At 38.4% G+C, this 21,221-nt stretch overlaps 1 protein-coding gene across 1 annotated transcript in view; it reads right to left on the reverse strand.

Moving 5' to 3' along the window:
* Positions 1–21,221, reverse strand: part of LOC126291562 (uncharacterized) — a 194,908-nt gene that overhangs the window by 37,576 nt on the left and 136,111 nt on the right. The window contains exon 8 of the mRNA XM_049985078.1: positions 14,529–14,578. Within this exon, the coding sequence (XP_049841035.1) occupies positions 14,529–14,578 (50 nt within the window). The remainder of the gene's footprint in view (positions 1–14,528; positions 14,579–21,221) is intronic.

Genomic DNA, 21,221 nt, shown 5'->3' on the forward strand with positions numbered 1-21,221 from the left:
AGCCTCAGTTCTAAAAGATAGGAGAACAACTCTGATAATAAGTTTTAAACACACTTCAGAGAAAAACTGTTAGAGTAAAGTTCTTGAGCCGCTTAAAAAAATAACTGTCTGTTCAAAGTTCTCACAACACATATAAGATAATGACAAAGTCTGATAGGAACTCTAAATCTGATAACACAAAGCAGCAGGGAACAGTTAGAGTCTAAGTTTCAAAGAAATAGTTCTACATCTGGTGACGCCAAAAACAGGCTATGACAGAAATATTTTGAAATCGAGTATCAGACTTCCTGTCAGGCCATGCTCCATGGAATGGGACCCATACAAAAAGGAACTAATGGGCGATACTAAACATATACAAAGAAGAGCAGCATATTTGACCACAGGTTTGTTTGGGAGAATGTCACAGAGATGTTGAAGAAACTGAACAGGCAGAGAGAGATGTAAACTATTCTAAGAAAGCTAAAAAGTTCCAAGAATCAGATTTAAGTGATGAATCTATGAATATACTATAACCCCAGCAGATCACTCCCATAGAGATCCCAAGGACAAGAATAGACTAATGACAGTGTGCACAGACATGTTCAAGCAATCATTAGTGACACTCTCCATGTGCAAATAAAATGGAAGGGAGCCCTAGTAACTGGTACATCGGAAAGTACCTTCTGTCATGCACGTCACAGTGGTTTGCCGATTATGGATGTTGATGTAAAATTTCAACAGATGGCTTCTAAATGTGAGTGGTTACTGTGACCTGCATCAAGGCCAAAAATAGCAATGCTAGATTTGAAAGGAATCCTCACAGCAGTTGCGGTGGATACTATGGACAGCATGGCATTTATAACTGCTCCCAAACAGAACACACTACAGTGTGGGAAGAGGGAAAGGGAGGAAGGGAGTGGTTGGCAGGCAACAGAATGAGTACAAAAAGATACTACCCTATCTTCTACTTTTAAGCTCTCTGATTTTCAAATCTCTCCCAGTATAGTCCCCAAAAATCAGTCTTTCCCACTAATCTGTCCAATAAGTCTCCCCTGATCTGGCATCCTGGGTTACTTTTTTGAACTCTACCACCTCTCCTAAGCCTCAACAGTCTTATCCTTCGCCACTGTTCCTTCCCCTTCAACTCTTCTGCCAGGAGGAGGAGCCACTGGCTCCAGAAGCTTGCATGCATAATGCCTTTTATACATATGTCATCCTGCCGCTGCTTGTTGAGTAGTTTTTGTCTATCCACCTACATTATAGGACCGATAAAATGTTTTACTTGCATTCACCACACATAGGTTTCTGAGCTCTAGAATCAGAGAAAACCATTTCCTATAACTTTATTTGTTAATGAGATACATCAGGAAACGTATAAGATGTCTTGTGGTCCTCAGTGTCTGACTGATAATTTACTGATTCATGACATCATAGGAATGTCCAGAAACTGACTTATTTTATCAGGAAATTAGAAAGTCAAAAAAATGTAATTTTCTTCAAATATATTTGTGTTCTCATAAAACATATTTTTGTAGTAAAAATTACACTGTTTCCAAATGAAACAGCAACAAAAGTTTCCATCAGTCCTAATACAACATTACGACTAACCAACACCAGAGCAATACACAGAACAGCATGGCAGCTGAACTCATCACTGTAAGCAAATAACAGTGTAACATCTAGGTAAAGTTATTACTGTAATATGATATTTTTTTATAGTTTTTGAAGTAATTTGTTATTATGGACCACCATCATAAAAAAGTAAATTCAAAGCAGAGGTGTCAAATGAAGACAGCAAAAGAGAATGATAAAGAAGAATGAATAACTCTAAGCTATCCAGAGTCATCTTCACAGCTTTGGAGACAGTGAAGTGGCAAGTTCAATATCTACGTATACACTGCTGAGCCAAAATTTTATGTCCAATGCACATTGTCTTGCAGAAAGAGAGAGACAAATGGGGAATCATTCTAACAATGACTGCAAACAGTGAAATCCACTGACATAAGAAACCTTGATGAAGGCCAGATTGTTATGGAGTGGAGTCTGTGAATAAGCATCTCCTAAAGGGCAAATTTGTTCATCTGTTATCATCCTACTGTGTTGAGCATCTATGCCAAGTGGTTGAAGGATGGTGAAACCATGAGGTGGTCCAAGGCACTGGGTGTCTGAGGTGTTGGATGTCCATGTTCATCACAGAACGTGCACACATTGCTGAACATGGTCTTCCACTGAAGAACAAACCCCACGTGGTCCCATGTTGATCAGTGATATCAGTTACAAGTGCAGCTGGTATGCGGTCATTAAGATTGGACTGTGAATCAATGGATGTCAGGTGAATCATGTTTCTTGTTACACCAGTTTGATGGTCATGTCCAGACAATTTGTCATCCAGCTGAATGACTGCCAAAACATGCATTGTGCCACTTATGCAGGCTGGTCAGGGGAGTATTAAGCTATGTGGAACATTCACCTAGGCTTCCATGGAATGTGTGTCAGTAACCAAAGGTGCCATTACAGATGTTGACTATGTGAACATTATCGCGGACCACATGCGTCCCTTCTTGCTTGATGTCCCTGGTGGTGACACCTCCCAGCATGATAACTGTCCATGTCAAAAAGTCAGAATCATACTACAGTGGTTTGAAGAGCGCAACAAAATTGCCTGACAGAACACATTCGGAGCACTGTCACCTATCAACTCTGTACCCACAAACCACTGACCCATTTTGGGAATTGTGTTACTTCTGTGTAGAAATCTGGTGTTACATACCTTAGCAAACCTATCACGGACTTGCCAAATCCATGCTACTCAGAATCACAATTGTACTGTGCTCCAAAAATGGACTAACATGCTATTAAGTAATTAGTGATAATGGAATGCCAGTGTACAGACAAGTGCATGGGACTGAAGATGAAACACCATTGCTTAGCCTGATGCACAGAACTAAAGAGGGAACACCTTAGAAAGTTGCTAGTGGGAGCAAACTGCAGAAAAAACACCAGGAAACACAACAGATGAAAAATGGAATGCCAATCCATGGACAGGCACTCTGGACTAAGGATGCTGCACGAAGGAGTGAAACACAGCTTGAATGCCTGGAACTGATGTTGGAGGGAGAAGAGCCTAGGTACAAATAGTGGATCCATTCCATTTACTGACCATGACCAGTCTCAGACCTAATGAAGATAACGAGTCACAAAGTTGAAATATCATGCAAGAATTATGCTGACATCTGGCAGAATATTCGACAGATCAAAATGTTAAATGGTGATAATATTTTGGCCTATTAGTCTATACCTAAATATTAACTTTTCAAATCAAATTTAAGTGGTTGTCACTGTTGAGGTTACTGCATTAACAGGTTAATCAAGACCCTCAATATCACAATTCATCAGATACCTGCCATGTGTATTTCCACAATATTTTTTAATAATGTAATCTCAAAAAGATGTGTGTGTCCAATATTATTATTGCTTCATACGGCATTAGTTGTAAAAGGTAGGTGCAGCACTAATGTCTAGTGCAACATTCTTCCATGGTGAACATGGTCTGGCCTATGTAAGTCATAGCACACTGGAACAATAAAACAGTCACCCACAATTACAGATTGTAATTTACTGATCGCTGTAAGGTCAGCCATCTTACATGTTGGGCAGAAAGTCACTGTGATCTATATTTCTGGAGACTTATGGCTATCTTGAAATAAATATTGCCAACAAATGGAAGAAAAGTAGGATTTTTCCAGCATGCTCTACTCTTCACTCTGGTTTTCAGCCTTAGCTAATAGTAGTTGTGTTTCATGAACAATAAAGCCAATTGCAATGCTGAAGGGTTTTATTTTGAGCTGACAAACACAAATGTTCAGGCTGGAATATGTGGTTGGATAATAATATAAATAGTATTGATATTTGATTAGATGTGCCATGTCATGGAGGTTAGCAATCATGCTCACAGGGGCAATTTTTGAGAGATGTGAACATGTATGGGTTTTATCTTTTTGTGTGAATATCAACGCAAGAAAAAGTATACTCTAAATGATGATGATTGACAAGTGGCTAAACATTTGTCTCTTATTGTGATGCACAGACTGCATTTACCTATGATGTGAGAATCACATTCACTCTTATGAAAAGGAACCAAAGTGTCACATAAATCGAACTGTGAACATCAGAACAATACAGTACAGCATTGATAATCTGAATGTTGGTCAACCACACGAATGCTTACAACTGATAAACTGAACTGTTACTAGCTCATGTGTAACCCCCACTTACCCGCTACTGTCTTGCACCCCCCCCCCCCCCCCCCCCCCCCGTCCCCCCTGCATGAATGCCAAGTTTTCATCAATAGATATTGGTGCTCTGCTTCGATGACTATCAGATTTGTCATGTAAAGTAACCTTGTGACATAAAATGCCTAAACACAAACGTTTTGTCCTTTCTATGACAGACAAATATGAGATTGGAGGAAGGCGAGTCTACAACCACCTTACCTAATTAGTATAAATTTGTTAAACTTGCAATTACAAATATAAAAAAGGAAAAGACTAGCATCACAAATTTTATATTTAAACGTGATTCTACTGATGGATTGACAATTTGGAAAACTATGCAGCTCACCATGATTATAGATCTAGATAAAAATTATTCCATTTCATTGTGGCAGGTCGGTACAGCAACCATTTTAAAAAGTATTGCAGAATAAAAACATTCTCAGTTGTGAAATTATTTACTGTCAATGACATGTTTCACTCTTTTGGGGCATCTTCAGATTTTGTAAAAGCAGCTGGATATGAAACCCATCTGTGTGCATGCCAGAAGGACATTGTGCTGCATGCGGCTCATAGCACCTTTATTTTTGTAAGTGTGTCCTATTTTGTATTACTATAGTGGTGTCAGCTGGTGTGTTCAAGGACCATGTTGCATTTTGTGTGTTTTTATGATGGATGGATTATGTATCCAGTTACTGTTGCATACATTTTCCATTTTAAACGGCTATGTGTTAGATGGGTTTCATTTCCAGCTACTTTTACATAATCTGATAATGCTCCAAAGGTGTGAAACACATCACTGACTGTAAATAATTTCACAACTAAGTCTGTTTTTATTCTGAAAGAAAAAGAAAAAAATATCTAGATGTTAGATGCTGCTGCTTGTAAATGGTTTACACAAAAGACATCATAAGGAGAACTTATACCTTGTCCCAATTTAATTAAAATCTTGGAGGGCCATCAAATTTTAAAGCAATCGCAGGCAGTTTAAAACACCTTAAGCCATGATATGGCACTCATGAACTGTCTGCTGATTCTTCAGCAGTGGCTTCTTTCAAAACAAAACTAAGGGGATCTCAAAAATGTTCACAATGCTGAAGAAATTGGGCTCAATTGGAAACCTTTGCCAAGAAAAACTCTTGATTCTGAAGTCAGCAATTACAGCTTTAGCTTGTGCTAATGCTACTAGTAGTCATTGATTGATTATGCTCAAAATTGGTAAAAGTAAGAAACCACATTGTTTCAAACACATGAATATGTCAGCTACACCTATTGTTTACATCTCACAAAAGCCAACCTGGATGGATAGTATGATTTTCACAGAATTGTATATGGAAATTTCTGCACCCTCTGTAAAAGTACATCAGTTAAAGAATGGTAAGAGTGAGAAAATGATATTGCTCCTTGATAATGCACTAACTCTTTCATTGTGTGATATCTCAAACCGAAGGGATGAGATCTAAAAGAGATGTTTCTTCCACCTAACATAACATCCTTGTTACAGCCCAAGATTTTATTATTTAGGCTTTCAAATGGATTTACAGGAAAGAATTGTCATAAAAGTTATTGTTAGAAAGGAAAGAGGAGGGAGAGGGAAGTCTGTTAAGGAATCATAAAAATATTGACTTGATAGACGTGTCCTACGTGATCAGAGCAGTTCGGCATGGTGTCAAGAAACACAATTTGAAAAAAATGAAAGAAGTCCCGGAATAAAATTTTGGGCACGGTGGATATTTCTGAAAGTCTAACTGAATTTTACAAACAATGATATGTCCCGAATGCTCACTATGTTAAAACAATTCAGTTGGCATGAATGTGGAGAAGAACATGTTCAAGAATGGACGAGTTTCAATGATTCACATCCAGCGAAATTTTAAACCTAGTCAATGATAAAGTCTCACTTTGTGAGCAGCTCATCGGCTAAGGATCCAGAAAATGAGGATGAAAATATACTGGCTGCTTCTAAGGCATTTACATATTTAGATATTGCCTTGGAATCATTGCAAGCTCACTGTATGAGAGATCTGTCCTGAAAAAAAGGTTGTGACTTAGCTGTTTGTAAACAAGAAGCCTTGCTTAAACAGACAAAAATTAGGTATTTTTTTAAGTGTACTGTATATGCAATATGCATTATTTTTGGTTTTCTATACTGCACTACGTTCATTCCTACTGTACTTGCTTTTGTAATAATGAAAGGGGCTCATGTTATTAAAAATATATATAGTTTTTACTGGTACATTGGTAAATAAAAGTATACAGTGTGATTATCCAAATAAACCAGTTTTCCAAACACTAATGTCCCCTATCAGTCATACCCAAATTTTGTCTGCTGCTAATACTTTGCTACAAATGTTCAGTTACCTTTGGCACAAGCCAGAAAGTCTTATGGAAAAGTGCCCCCATCCACCTTACATCCCAGTAGCAGGAGTACACTGCAAATAAATCTGGAAGGAATGCGTCAAGGGCAGCAGAGATGCATGCTACCATGAAGGATGTTGTTTCATTAAGTCTGGTTGCCAGGGGACAATACCACTGTCCATGAGAGTTAACTGTTGCCAGTGGAAAATTCCACATTTAGTCAAGGTTAAAACCATCATCATGATTAATTAAACCATTAGTCAAATGTATTTTAACACTTTCCCTCAAAAATGGATACCAGAAACATCTTAGACAGGTTGAAATCTGGACATTCATTGCATGGCTTACCTGTATACACTGCTCAGACACAGCAAATTTATCAGGCTGTAGCAGACCAGTACAGCATTAATGTTCTGCACAACGTTCTTGAATTATATATGACAAACAACACAGATAGATACATAACTGCCTTCCATAGAATCTAGCTACCTTCCACAGATATAAAGAGTGTGTCTACCTTTGGTGCTGGCAGAAAATATCCTTGACTACATTTAGAGAGGCTACAACTTATTTTATCGGTCAAATGTTTGAATGGCACAAAAACAAGACTTCATAAAAATTACAGAGTGGGTTTTTATCCAAATTTTCATAGACACATGAAAGTAGGAAATGACCAAACGGATTATCAAACTGACCAGCCAAGGTATAGTTTTCAAACAAAAAATGTCCCAACAAAAAATGATGTTAATTGCTAGGTAATCACAGTAATTAAGAAAACTAATTAGTGATTTGTGAGAAAATTGTGTAATGGCTTTTTATCTGAATCTTTACAGTTCTATAAAGAATGGGAACTGAACAAATAATGGCATACAACACTACCGTGAGGTCTACTCTTGCAAAAGTAAATTTAATTGCCTGACAGTAATCAGGATAATTAAGGAAACTTCATTTGTGATTTGAGGGAAAGCTGAAATATTTCACAACCAGCTGCTGTAGTTACACAAATGAAATGTCAAAAAGTTCATTTCTTCAAAGCCTAGCAATTTTGTGCATAAAAGTTGTAGTTGTGTGATATGTAAATGACAAACAGGTTTCCTGTGAATCATATATTAAATTTAGAACATTTCAAGAACAGAAGACATTAGGAGGAAAATGGGGAGGTAAAAAGTTAGTCTTTTCAAGGCCTCCCTATTAACACCAAATTAAAGACATTTTCAAAACATAAGATGCTGGGAATGTCAAACATGTGTCAAAAAGCTTTTTGAATAAAACTTGAAAACAAAAAGTTTGAAAAAGTCAAATGTTTTGTGAAATGATTTTTCTAAAAGAATGAAATAAAATAGATTAAAGAAAGGTTTGATGCACCTTTGAATGGTGCTCAAACTCATGTATTGCAAATCAGGTACCAACTGAAATTTAAACTTCAATGTTTAACTTAAAATCTTGGAATTTTAAAGAGTAGTGCAATATATTTGTCTAGTGAATTACAAAGACCATGCTGTCCACTGTTGTGTGGGCTTGACACATTTCTATCATCTATACCCAAAGGTGTAAAAAAGCTCCATCAGCTTTTCAGTCTCAATAATTTTTCAATAGACAGTACTTCAAATTCTTGATTTGTACCTCATTTCCTGTACTTTATACTGAGTATCATTCAAAGGCACATCACATGTTTCTCTAATATATTTTATTTCTTACTTTTAGACAAATTATTTTATAAAATATTTCACCATTTTTTTCTTTTCTTTTAGAAGACAGATTCATTGCGAATGGTAGGAAGGCTTGAGACTAGAACATTTCCTCTTCAGCCTCTCGAGGTACGCCACACACCTTCAGATTTCATTGCAAAGCTTTGTGGATCTACTAAGGTGGATAACCATTCCTTTCAAAAACTTTTTTGTGGTGTTCTTCCTGTAGATTGTTCTTATCAACAATCATACATTAACCTATTAAAAACAAAGATTCCAAGACTTATCATGCGGGAAAGTGCCGGTAGACAGGCACAATAAAATAACACACAAACACACACACAAAATTTCTAGCTTTCGCAAGCAACAGTTGCTTCTTCAGGAAAGAGGGAAGGAGAGAGAAAGGCCAAAGGATGTGGGTTTTAAGGGAGAGGGTAAGGAGTCATTCCAAACCCGGGAGTGGAAAGACTTACCTTAGGGGGAAAAAAGGATAGGTATATACTCGCGGGCACACACACGCACGCGCGCGCACACACACACACACACACACACACACACACACACACACATCCATCCATACATATACAGACACAAGCCCTCTCCCTTAAAACCCACATCCTTTCATCTTTCCCTCTTTCCTGAAGAAGCAACCGTTGGTTGCGAAAGCTAGAAATTTTGTGTGTGTGTTTGTGTGTTATTTTATTGTGCCTGTCTACCGGCGCTTTGCCACTTGGTAAGTCTTGGAATCTTTGTTTTTAATATATTTTTCCCATTTGGAAGTTTCTTTCTATTTTATTTACATCATACATTAACCATTGCACAAATGCATTGGGCATATATTAATCTGAAGAAGATGATAACAATTGCCCAGTCACAGGTAAACATATGTGTTAGCCTGCTTTTGGAAGACACCATGCCCAGGTTGCTGCATGTTTTATTAAAAATAAAAAATTAAAAATCAAGACATACCTGAATGAGAGGTATTTATCCTTTCCCAGCCCATTGGTGACTAATATTCTAACAACTGATGGTGCAGAAACTGATGAAGTTTTTTTTCATCATGGGGTCATTCTACAAAAGTGTCAGCCACATACTTCCAAAAAATAACAGGCTTAAACTTTGACGAGACCAATGACTTGTCAAAATCTTCATGGAGATTCACAATTTTGTGCATGTTCACAAGTTCTGTGAATACTAGTTATACTTATGCTTGATGTCAGTCCAGTGTCTCCAACCTGCAGGGCTGCCTGCCTGTCACCCACAAGTGTCTTATCTTACCGAATTTTTTGTGTATTTGTACAAGACAAGCAATACATCACAACGCAGTGCTGTATACAAACAGTATGTTTATATGCATTTTGTTACAGGCTCCACCAGCGGAACTAGCTACACCTTTGAGAAGCACATCCATCTGGAAACTGGTGGCACTGCTATGATCAACAAACACTATCCACATGTCACATGGTTGCAAACGTACTTTGTCTATTGGGTACATAAGGCCAAGCAAACCCTGTAGCAGGCTAGTTCAGTAGTTCCCACAGTTTTGGGTTAGGAGCCAACTGTACTTATAGCTCATCAAACAGAACTCACCGAGACGAGCCAGGATGTTCCACACAGCTTGGCACTGTTGTCTTGCTGCTACGCCACACTACATCCCAACTGTAGGATTGGTCTAAGAAATTTGTTTAGCCATACACAGTATGCCAAAACCTTGGGATGTGTCCCATCACTACCAGTTAACTTCCCTGTCTTTACATCCTGGGGTGCTGTATCTAGTCCATCTAGTGTTAAGCCCTAAGACAATTGTGTATTGGCAGGTGTTATTTGCTGACTATTACTACACTACTATTGTTGTTGTTGTTGTTGTGGTCTTCAGTCCTGAGACTGGTTTGATGCAGCTCTACATGCTACTCTATCCTGCGCAAGCTTCTTCATTTCCCAGTGCCTACTGCAACCTACATCCTTCTGAATCTGCTTAGTGTATTCATCTCTTGGTCTCCCTCTACGATTTTTACCCTCCACACTGCCCTCCAATACTAAATTGATGATCCCCTGATGCCTGAGAACATGTCCTACCAGCCAATCCCTTCTTCTGGTCATGTTGTGCCACAAACGTCTCCCCAATCCTATTCAATACTTCCTCATTAGTTATGCGATCTACCCATCTAATCTTCAGCATTCTTCTTAGCATCACATTTTGAAATCTTCTACTCTCTTCTTGTCCAAACTATTTATCGTCCATGTTTCACTTCCATACATGGCTACACTCCATACAAATACTTTCAGAAAAGACTTCCTGACACTTAAATCTATACTCGATGTTAATAATTTCCCTTCTTCAGAAATGCTTTCCTTGCTATTGCCAGTCTACATTTTATATTCTCTCTACTTCGACCATCATCAGTTATTTTGCTCCCCAAATTGCAAAACTCCTTTACTACCTTAAGTCTCTCATTTCCTAATCTAATTCCCTCAGCATCACCTGACTTAATTCGACTACATAACATTATCCTCGTTTTTCTTTTGTTGATGTTCATCTCATATACTTCTCTCAAGACACTGTCCATTCCATTTAGCTGCTCTTCCAAGTCCATTACTGTCTCTGACATAATTTCAATGTCATTGGCGAACCTCAAAGTTTTTATTTCTTCTCCATGAATTTTAATACCTACTCCGAATTTTTCTTTTGTTTCCTTTACTGCTTGCTCAATATACAGATTGAATAACATCGGTGAGAGGCTACAACCCTGTCTCACTCCTTTCCCAACCACTACTTCCCTCTCATGTCCCTCGACTCTTATAACTGCCATCTGGTTTCTGTATAAATTGTAAATAGCGTTTCGCCCCCTGTATTTTACCCATGACACCTTTAGAATTTGAAGGAGAGTATTCCAATCAACAATGTCAAAATCTTTCTCTAAGTCTACAAATGCTAGAAACGTAGGTTTGCCCTTCCTTAATCTAGCTTCTAAGATAAGTCGTAAGGTGAGTATTGCCTCACGTGTTCCAAACTGATCTTCCCCAAGGTCGGCTGCTACCAGTTTTTCCATTCATCTGTATAGAATTCGTGTTAGAATTTTGCAGCTGTGGCTTATTAAACTGATAGTTCGGTAATTTTCACATCTGTCAACACCTGCTTTCTTTGGGATTGGAATTATTATATTCTTCTTGAAGTCTGAGGGTATTTTGCCTGTTTCATACACATTGCTCACCAGATGGTAGAGTTTTGTGAGGACTGGCTCTCCAAGGCCGTCAGTAGTTCCAATGGAATGTTGTCTACTCCCGGGGCTTTGTTTCAACTCAGGTCTTTCCGTACTCTGTCAAACTCTTCACGCAGTATCATATCTCCCATTTCATCTTCATCTACATCCTCTTCCATTTCCATAATATTGTCCTCAAGTACATCGCCTTTGTATAGACCCTCTATATACTCCTTCCACCTTTCTGCTTTCCCTTCTTTGCTTAGAGCTGGGTTTCCATATAAGCTCTTGATGTTCATGCAAGTGGTTCTCTTATCTCCAAAGGTCTCCTTAATTTTCCTGTAGGCAGTATCTATATTACCCCTTGTGAGATAAGCCTCTATATCCTTACATTTGTCCTCTAGCCATCCCTGCTTAGCCATTTTGCACTCCCTATCGATCTCATTTTTGAGACGTTTGTATTCCGCCCTCCTCTTTTTACCTACTTTATCGTCTGCTGCCTTCACTACTTCATCCCTCAAAGCTACCCATTCTTCTTCTTCTGTATTTCTTTCCCCCATTCCTGTCAATTGTTCTCTTATGCTCTAACTGAAACTCTGTACAACCTCTGGTTCTTTCAGTTTATCCAGGTCCCATCTCCTTAAAGTACCACTTTTTTGCAGTTTCTTCAGTTTTAATCTACAGGTCATAACCAATAGATTGTGGTCAGAGTCCACATCTGCCCCTGGAAATGTCTTACAATTTAAAACCTGGTTCCTAAATCTCTGTCTTACCATTATTTAATCTATCTGACACCTTTTAGTATCTCCAGGGTTCTTCCATGCGTACTACCTTCTTTTATGATTCTTGAACCAAGTGTTAGCTATGATTAAGTTGTGCTCTGTGCAAAATCCTACCAAGCAACTTCCTCTTTCATTTCTTAGCCCAATCCATATCCACCTACTACATTTTGTTCTCTCCCTTTTCCTACTACCGAATTCCAGTCACCCATGACTATTAAGTTTCCGTCTCCCTTCACTATCTGAGTAATTTCTTTTATTTCATCATACGTTTCTTAAATTTCTTCATCATCTTCAGAGTTAATTGGCATATAAACTTGTACTACTGTAGCAGGCATGGGCTTCGTATCTATCTTGGCCACAATAATGCGTTCACTATGCTGTTTGTAGTAGCTTACCTGCATTCCTATTTTCCTATTCATTATTAAAACTACTCCTGCATTACCCCTATTTGATTTTGTGTTTATAGCCCTGTAGTTACCTGACCAAAAGTCTTGTTCCTCCTGCCACCACACTTCACTAATTCCCACTATATCTAACTTTAACCTATCCATTTCCCTTTTTAAATTTTCTAACCTACCTGCCCGATTAAGGGATCTGACATTCCACGCTCCGATCCGTAGAACACCAGTATTCTTTCTCCTGATAACGACATCCTCTTGAGTAGTCCCCGCCCGGAGATCCGAATGGGGGACTATTTTACCTCCGGAATATTTTACCCAAGAGGACGCTATCATCATTTAATCATACAGTAAAGCTGCATGTCCTCGGGAAAAATTACGGCCGTAGTTTCCCCTTGCTTTCAGCCGTTTGCAGTACCAGCACAGCAAGGCCGTTTTGGTTATTGTTACAAGGCCAGATCAGTCAATCATCCAGACTGATGCCCTTGCAACTACTCAAAAGGCTGCTGCCCCACTTCAGGAACCACACATTTGTCTGGCCTCTCAACAGATACCCCTCCGTTGTGGTTGCACCTACGGTACGGCTACCTGTATCACAGAGACATGCAAGCCTCCCCACCAACAGCAAGGTCCATGGTCATGGAAACTACTACTTTGTAACAATATTATGAGATGGAAAGTTGCTACTCACCATATAGCTGAGATGCTGAGTCACAGACAGGCACAACACTCCAGTGGTTTCAGTTGCCTGGGACTGCAGTCGTGTGTATGAGTTGCATTTGTGTGTGTGTGTGTGTGTGTGTGTGTGTGTGTGTGTGTGTGTGTGTGGTGTTATTGACAAAGGCCATTGTCCAAAAGCTGTAAGTGTGAAAATCTTTTTGCTGTGCCTATCTGCAACTCAGCATCTTTACTATATGGTGAGTAGCAACTTTCCTTCTCATAACTCATAATATTGTTACATTCCATTCTGTATTTCCCATTGTTTAATTTAAACTACTACTTTTATTTTTCAAGTATGTTTTTTATCATGTCAGCTTTTTGAGGTGAAGCAATTCTGTTTGCTATTTGGTATGGTGTCACTGAGTACTGTGCAATAATTGGAGGGCTGGTTATACAGAACTTCTTCAGCAAACTGGTCACTTGATTTCTTACATCCCAACTTGGTTGTTGTTTTGCTTCCTCCTTCTCTTCTCGTTTCATTCACTCTTCACACAGTTCATGAGCTAGGTCAAAATCAGCATCAAATATATGTGATTCATAATGTTCTTCATTATCCTGCCTCTACTCTGGAATATATTCCTTATGGTAAATCTTTGGTATACATTTATTTGGAGTCGCAATAACAGCATCAACAAATCAGTCATAATTTTTAGATTAAGCTGCATCTATCTGATTGCTTTACCAGATTCTCTAGAAAATGTTTCTCAGTTTGCTCACTGAAAGTGACATCTCAGTTCTAGGTATGGATTAAATAACTGGAAACTGACACCCTGCTTCTTACAAGACTGGTTGGTGTTGGCCACTTGGAAAGTCACCTAGAACTTGTCTGAATATGTGTAAAGGTTAGTTTTGAGAATTTTATGATGAGAAACCGAGATCTGGGTAGTAATCCCAGTTCAATGTTGCAGACCTGAATGTACACCTACCTTTTGCATAAAAAATGAACGAAGGCATTATATTTCCAAATCATCAAATCAAGTATGTAAGCATTACAGACACCAGTAACCAGCATTTAATACTCTGTGTACATGAAAGTATAGTGTTCTATTCCACTGCTGTGCTTACAACATGAAGCTGCAAAGCCATCCATGCACAAAATGAAAAAGAGTAGATACAAAAATCTGTACAATACCTTTCTGGTTCACTGTCACTGCATGTTGACTCCACTCCATGTTTGAGCTCCTGAAAGAAGGATTAAGACCATTAATAGTTGTAGTAGTGGTGGAGGTGGTAGTGGTAGTAGTAGTAGTAGTAGTAGTAATAGTAGTAACAGATCAGATGGTGCTGAAATATGGACCATTTGCAAAGCTAATGAGAACAGTATTCCAACAGTTGAAATAAGATTTTTTGTCAAATGTCAAAGGATATTATTTCTGACACTTTTCCCAATACCAACATATACACTATTTTTAAAAAAAAATCATGGGTATAGGACTCTGAGCTTCTGCCACACTCCACTGAGCAATAACTGAGAACTGGCTATGTTACCAAATTACACTTTTTCATCTTTCATAAATTAACTTAACAATGAAACATCATTCCATCCTCGATCATTTACACAATAAGAATTGATATGTCTCACAGATGTCAAAAACAGAGTGGAAACAGCTGTCACATTGGATGCTTTTCATTGGATTTTGAGAGCTTCAGCAGTGTATGTCCTAGAGCATTTACTGCTGCCTGAAACCTATAGAGCACACTCCATATAAGTGTACGGAGGTCACCCCTGTGATATCTATTCCCATTCTTCAAATAAGGGCACTTTAAATTTCTTGGAGAGTCTGTGATGGAACAGGATGACCACAAATGCATCTGCCAAGCAGATCCCACATATGCATGATGCTGTTTAGGTTGGGACTCAGCACCAGCCATTCCATTACTTCAAAGTCCAGACTTCACAAGACAACCCTGCTGATGCTCACCATATAGGCCATGACATTAAAGCAATTCAGGGCCACCACTGTATGCAAAAGTGATCACAAGGTCCAAAAATATACATACAATGTACTGCCAGGTGGTAAGGCAACCATGGGCAACAAGAAGATCTATATGGCAGTCAACACAGAACCTTGAAAATATTTCTAATTCCTGGACAACATTTGGCAGGTACTGCACACCACAGATCTTTGGCCACAAACACATCCTCCACTTTATGTCAGATTATATCTGGACTCATCTGTGAATAGCACATAGTGCCAGTGACAAAGTTGACAGCTGACATGGGAACAGCAGAACTGAAGTCAAGCTGCAAGAAGTTCTCATGTCAAGTGGGGGTACACGAACAGGACATCTGGGTCTTAAGGTCCTTTCTTGTAATCTGTTCATTAAGTACCATTGGAAATAGTGGCTCCAGTGGCCCTTCTGAGATTGTCTTGCAGTGCTCTGGCAGTTTCTGTATGATGCCACAACAAAGAGATGGCTAGATATTGGTCTTCATGTGGGATTGAAATGTGTTGGTGACCTTGTCAAACTTGCCTTGTGTACTGACCTGTCTCCCTGTAGTGTGTGACACATGGAGAGGCTGTGGAATCTGCAGCAACATGAACAGAAGTCCATCCAGACAGAGCACCCCTGCAACTTGCATTGCATTGAGATGTCACATTTAATGTGATCAGTTGAATATAATGTCCACAAATGACAACTGCCATCTGTGTACGTAACTAGAAAACACTGGGACACTTCCTTCTGAGGGCTCACCTGACACTGTAATGCATAACACAGCCAACAGATCCAATAGATGCTGAATGACTTTAAATGTCCCCCTGCACTGAAAGCAAAGATTTCAAGTCACACTATAAGGCCACAGGTACCATCTGTATCAACATAGATTTAAAATATCTGACACTGATACACGTGTTCCCCTAATTCTTTTGAACTATATAGAAATAACTAAACACAAATTCAATGCCACAACATGCAACAAGTAGGCCTCAACATGTACAATGACACTGAACAGAAGATTGCCCAACATAATAAATATATGATTTCTTTGGGGAAAGCTGTGCAGACTAACTTGCAAGCGACAGAGTGAGTCGCAAAACTGAAACATGCTTCAGGTCTAATCCAAGATGACTGATGCTGATTAATTACAATGAAATTTAAGTTCAAAGAAAAAAAAAGCACACTTTTTATCAGGAATCTTCCAATGTGTTTGATGCAGCCTGCCACGAATTCCTCTCCAGTGCCAACCTCATCTCACAGTAGCATCTACATCCAACCTCCCTCCTTTTTTGTTGTGTGTATTCTGACATCTACCTTCTTCAACTGTTGCCCTCTATGGCTCCCTCTAGAATCATGGAAGTTATTTCTTCTCATCTCAACATATGTGCAATAATTCTGTCACTACTTCTAGTATGTGTTTTGTATTAATTCCTTCTCTCAACAATCTATATCACCCCAACTCAAACACTATGACTTTCTTCTTTTCCAGTTTACCACAGTCAATGACTCATATTACAATCCAGTACTCCAGACGTACATTCTCAAACATTTCTTCCTCAAATTAAGGCTGATGTTTGACACTAGTTGACATATCTTAGTGCTGAATGCTTTTTTTGTATTAGACTTCTGTTTACATCTTTCTTGTCCCATTCATCACATATTATTTTGCTTCAAAACAGCAGCACAATTCATTTACTTCATCCACCACATGGTCACGAATTTTGATGCCAAGATCACCACTAATCTCATTTCTGTTGCTTCTCAATACTTTTGCCTTCCTTTGGTTTACTTTCAATATACACTCTGTGCCCAGTATATTGTACTTCCCATTCAACACCTCCTGTTATTCTTCCCCACTTCTAAAGAGGACAGAATTGTCCTCAGTGAAGCATATCCATAGCAGCCTTTAACTTGATTTTTATTCCACTTCTAAATCTTCTGTTTTCTTCATTGCTGCTTTGACAGTAGAGGTGGAACAAGAGAGGAGAAAGAGCTCTTCCCTGCCAATGCCCTTTTTAATCTAAGCACTTCTCTCTTGGTTTACCATTCTTATTGTTTCTTTTTGTTTACTGCGCACACGCACACAGAGAGAGAGAGAGAGAGTCCACCACACACCATATGTCGGCCTGTGTAGAATGTACACAGATGTAGATGTACTGTACAGAGTGTTTCAAAAAGAATAATTCAATCACAAAACTCCATATTTATTGATAAAAACACGTTGCAAACACAGGATGGAATGCAAAATAGTCAAAAAATTTTAAAGTTTTAGCTATGCTATTATAAATGCTCTGTGTGTCCACCACCAGCAGTAGCATGAATAACATCTAGAAAATCGCTAAATTCATCACCAACTTTCCACAATGTACCTGTTATTACAGAAGATATAGTGGCTGTTATTCTGTCCTTCACTAGATCTATGTCAGGAGATAATGCGGAGATAAACAGACTTTTCTTCAAATACCCCACAAGAAAAAATTGCATGGGGTCATATCTGCCAGTCTTGCAAGTCAAGAATGTAGGGCCATGTGTTCCATCCAGCACTGAGGCAATGTGTCATTGAGAAATTGACACACAGTGTTATGCCAGGGTGGTAGACATCCATCCTGTTGGAAAATGAAGTCATCATAGTCGTCCTGAAGTGGAAAAAGCCAGTTCTACAGCATTTGAAGATAGCCACTCCAGTCAGTGTATTCTACTCCAAAAAGAAGGGACTGTACAATTTTTCATGAGAAATGGCACAAAAAATGTTCCCTTAGCAGAGCCTCTTTCATGTTCAATAATGTCACGAGGTTTCTAGAGTCCCCAAATGTGCATGTTATGTTAAGGATACTTTACAGGTAATATGACATGTTGCTTCATCACCAAAAATTAAGTGTTAAAAATGTATCATCTTCCAAGTCATCTAGCAGAACACTGCTGAAGTCAAGCTGTTTCCATTTATGACTAACCCAAAGAGCTTGCACTAATTGTAATCTGTACAGTTAATACACCAAATAATGACACACATAGTTATATGAGACATTGCAGTTCTCTGCTTGCATGGCAAATAGACTTCCATGATTCCATTCAAATGTCTGCCAAATTCTTTCCACTGTGTCATCAGAAGTGCAAGGTCAGCCTGGGCTCTTACCTCTGCACAAGCATCCTGTCTCTTCAAATTGGTGAGAGCAGCGATGAACGTCTTTGGGTGCAGGTGGATTAATGCAAAATGCCAACAAAAAGCATGCTGGACCGAAATCACTGACTCGCTCCTTGCAAATTGCAGCAAACAAAATGCCTTCTGTTGAGTGGATGGCATATTACTTCTTACTGACTGAAACTGAAAAGATGCATAGACTGACATCTAATGGCGATTTTCTGAAACTCTAGGCCACGACCATTCAAGCAACACACATTTCCTTGTTAGTGTACCCCATGTTTCATAATTATTACTGCCAAAAATCGAGTCATTCTTTTTGAAACACCCTGTATATTACTGGTCTTTCCCTATAGCATACGCAAGATTTTCTAGGGATCTAAATCACCTACCACAACTTTACACTACAGTTTTCTTAAGCCTTGCATACATTATCAACCAAATACTTTAATTCGGTTCCATAAAGTGTTCGTCATTGTACACATATATAAATGTCTGTTGGTGCTAAATCCACATCTACTATCACCATTCCAATTCATTACACCAATCACAATGACAATTCAGTCAAATTCATTCTTTCATTTTATTTATTGCACATTTAATTTATAATCATAATGATTGTTAATTTCATCAGAATGTTTGTGCCTTGTATTCAAACTGACAAAAGTCTGGGAACTTTCATTTCCACTATTCTAGTGTATCAACAAAGATAGAAGTGTTCATTTTGGAATGCATTTGGCAAATCATTACAGTCTCAAGAAACCAAATGATAAATTATTTCTTCTTCAGCTGTGCTCAGCATTATATAACTCATTTCACTCGGCAGCATTTATCACCTTTGACTGTTAGCTTTATGTAAAACTCGTCATCATAAATATTTGTGCATGACAGAGAATGTTTAAATTTTTTTCCATGTTCTTATGTATGAAACCTTCTACTTGAAAATAGACATGTGACTGATACATAATTTTCAATCAAAAAATGTAATTTTAGGCTCAAGTCGTAGACATCACTAGTGTTCAAGAATAGGATACTGCTAGCTATAGTTCCAGATAGACCAGGGGTTTTCAAACTGTGCATCACAGCTTCCTCAGGCATTACAGTAGTGGTGTCATGAGGTTTCACAAAAATAATAATTTGGTTTATTTGCTTTCTGAGTAAAGGAATAACCTGAGTGCTAGTAGATACACCTACTGGGCCAGCAAGTAAGTGTTGTTACCATGGTAGCAAGGTAGATGGCAGTTGAATCTTACTATATGATTCATGTGTTTTTTATTCAGTAACAGTTTGATGGCTAGTTTTGTTGAATATACACTGTTCTTAACTGTTGTTTTTCACTGTCTTCCTCAATTTGTGTTTCTCAGTCAGCATGTACAAATTTTTAAATGTAACTACAAAACATTATATTTCAAATGTATTGTGCAGTTCTACAGATATAAATAGATGACAACGCAGGAAGTATGATGACACTCACTAAATATTTGGTTCTATGTTGACTACTGTTGGAAATGAAGTACGACCACAGTGTGCCATTTGTTTAAAGGTCCTAGCTGCTGAAACGATGCTTTCTAATAAAATGAAACATTTGGACTCAAATCCCAGTAGTTTGGTAAACAAATGATGAGAACACTTTTCCCAAAAATTAAAAGAAATGACAGCACACAAAAAACTTTCATTAAACAAGCTATGGTTCCTACAAAAGCTCTTTTTAATATTACAAAGTGGCCTGTCACATAAAGAGCAAGAAACCTCACAGCATAATGGAAGTGATTATTTGGACATGGATTCCATTACGATAGGTAGATCAGCTACCAAGCAATCTGTAAGTGTGCCTTTGAGAGACTACACTATTACTCATCTAAAGATGAAATTAATGATCCATTGGTTCCAAACTCAAAGGTATATGTGATATTGCTATTCAGCTGAATTAAGCTACAAGCAGCTTCAATTATGGGCATGTAATATTTTACATGCAGTTTGTACATGATAACAAATTTCATGACGATCTTTTCTACAAGAGAATAACTCTTCGAACAACTGAAACAGGCCTCTTTGAAATACTGCACTCTTTTATGAATGAAACCAACATTAATTGGAATAACTGTATAGGTGTGTGTACAGATGGAGGTCACAGTATGGCTGTCTGTTGTAGTGGATTGCTTGCTCTGATCCATAAAGGGGCTGCTATTTGGACACATCTTAATCAGTGAGAACTATTGGCACCAAAACAGCATGAACCTGTCGTTCACGAAGCTCTTCAATCAGAAACCACAATGCCTAGTAGCTTCATAAAATGCTGACCACTTAGTCAAGATGTTTTCAACAAAGGGGCATTGATTTGGAGGCTGTGCATTCTCTAATTTAATACAGTAATTCTCACTGCCTTTCACATGGGAATGTCCCAAAAAGGATGTATGAACTCAGGAATTAACTTTACTTTTATCTTGTTCTAGACAAAACATTTGAGCCCCAAGAAGTTCATAGACAGTAACTTTGTTTTGAAGCTGGCATGTCTTTGTCACAACTTTGAAAACTTCAAGTCACTAAATCTCTCCCTTCAAGACAATGGGACCAACATTCTGCAACTATCAGACAACAATTACGCCTTTGGGGGGGGGGGGGGGGGGGGGAAATTGTGAAAGAAAATTTATATGATTATACATTATGTTTTTCCTGCTCTTCTCACAGTTTTAAAGGACAATGGCTTTCAGTTCATTGAAGAACTTAAGTCTGCAATTGTGGATT

This window comes from Schistocerca gregaria, chromosome 9, assembly GCF_023897955.1.
Source record: "Schistocerca gregaria isolate iqSchGreg1 chromosome 9, iqSchGreg1.2, whole genome shotgun sequence".
Taxonomy (NCBI): domain Eukaryota; kingdom Metazoa; phylum Arthropoda; class Insecta; order Orthoptera; family Acrididae; genus Schistocerca; species Schistocerca gregaria.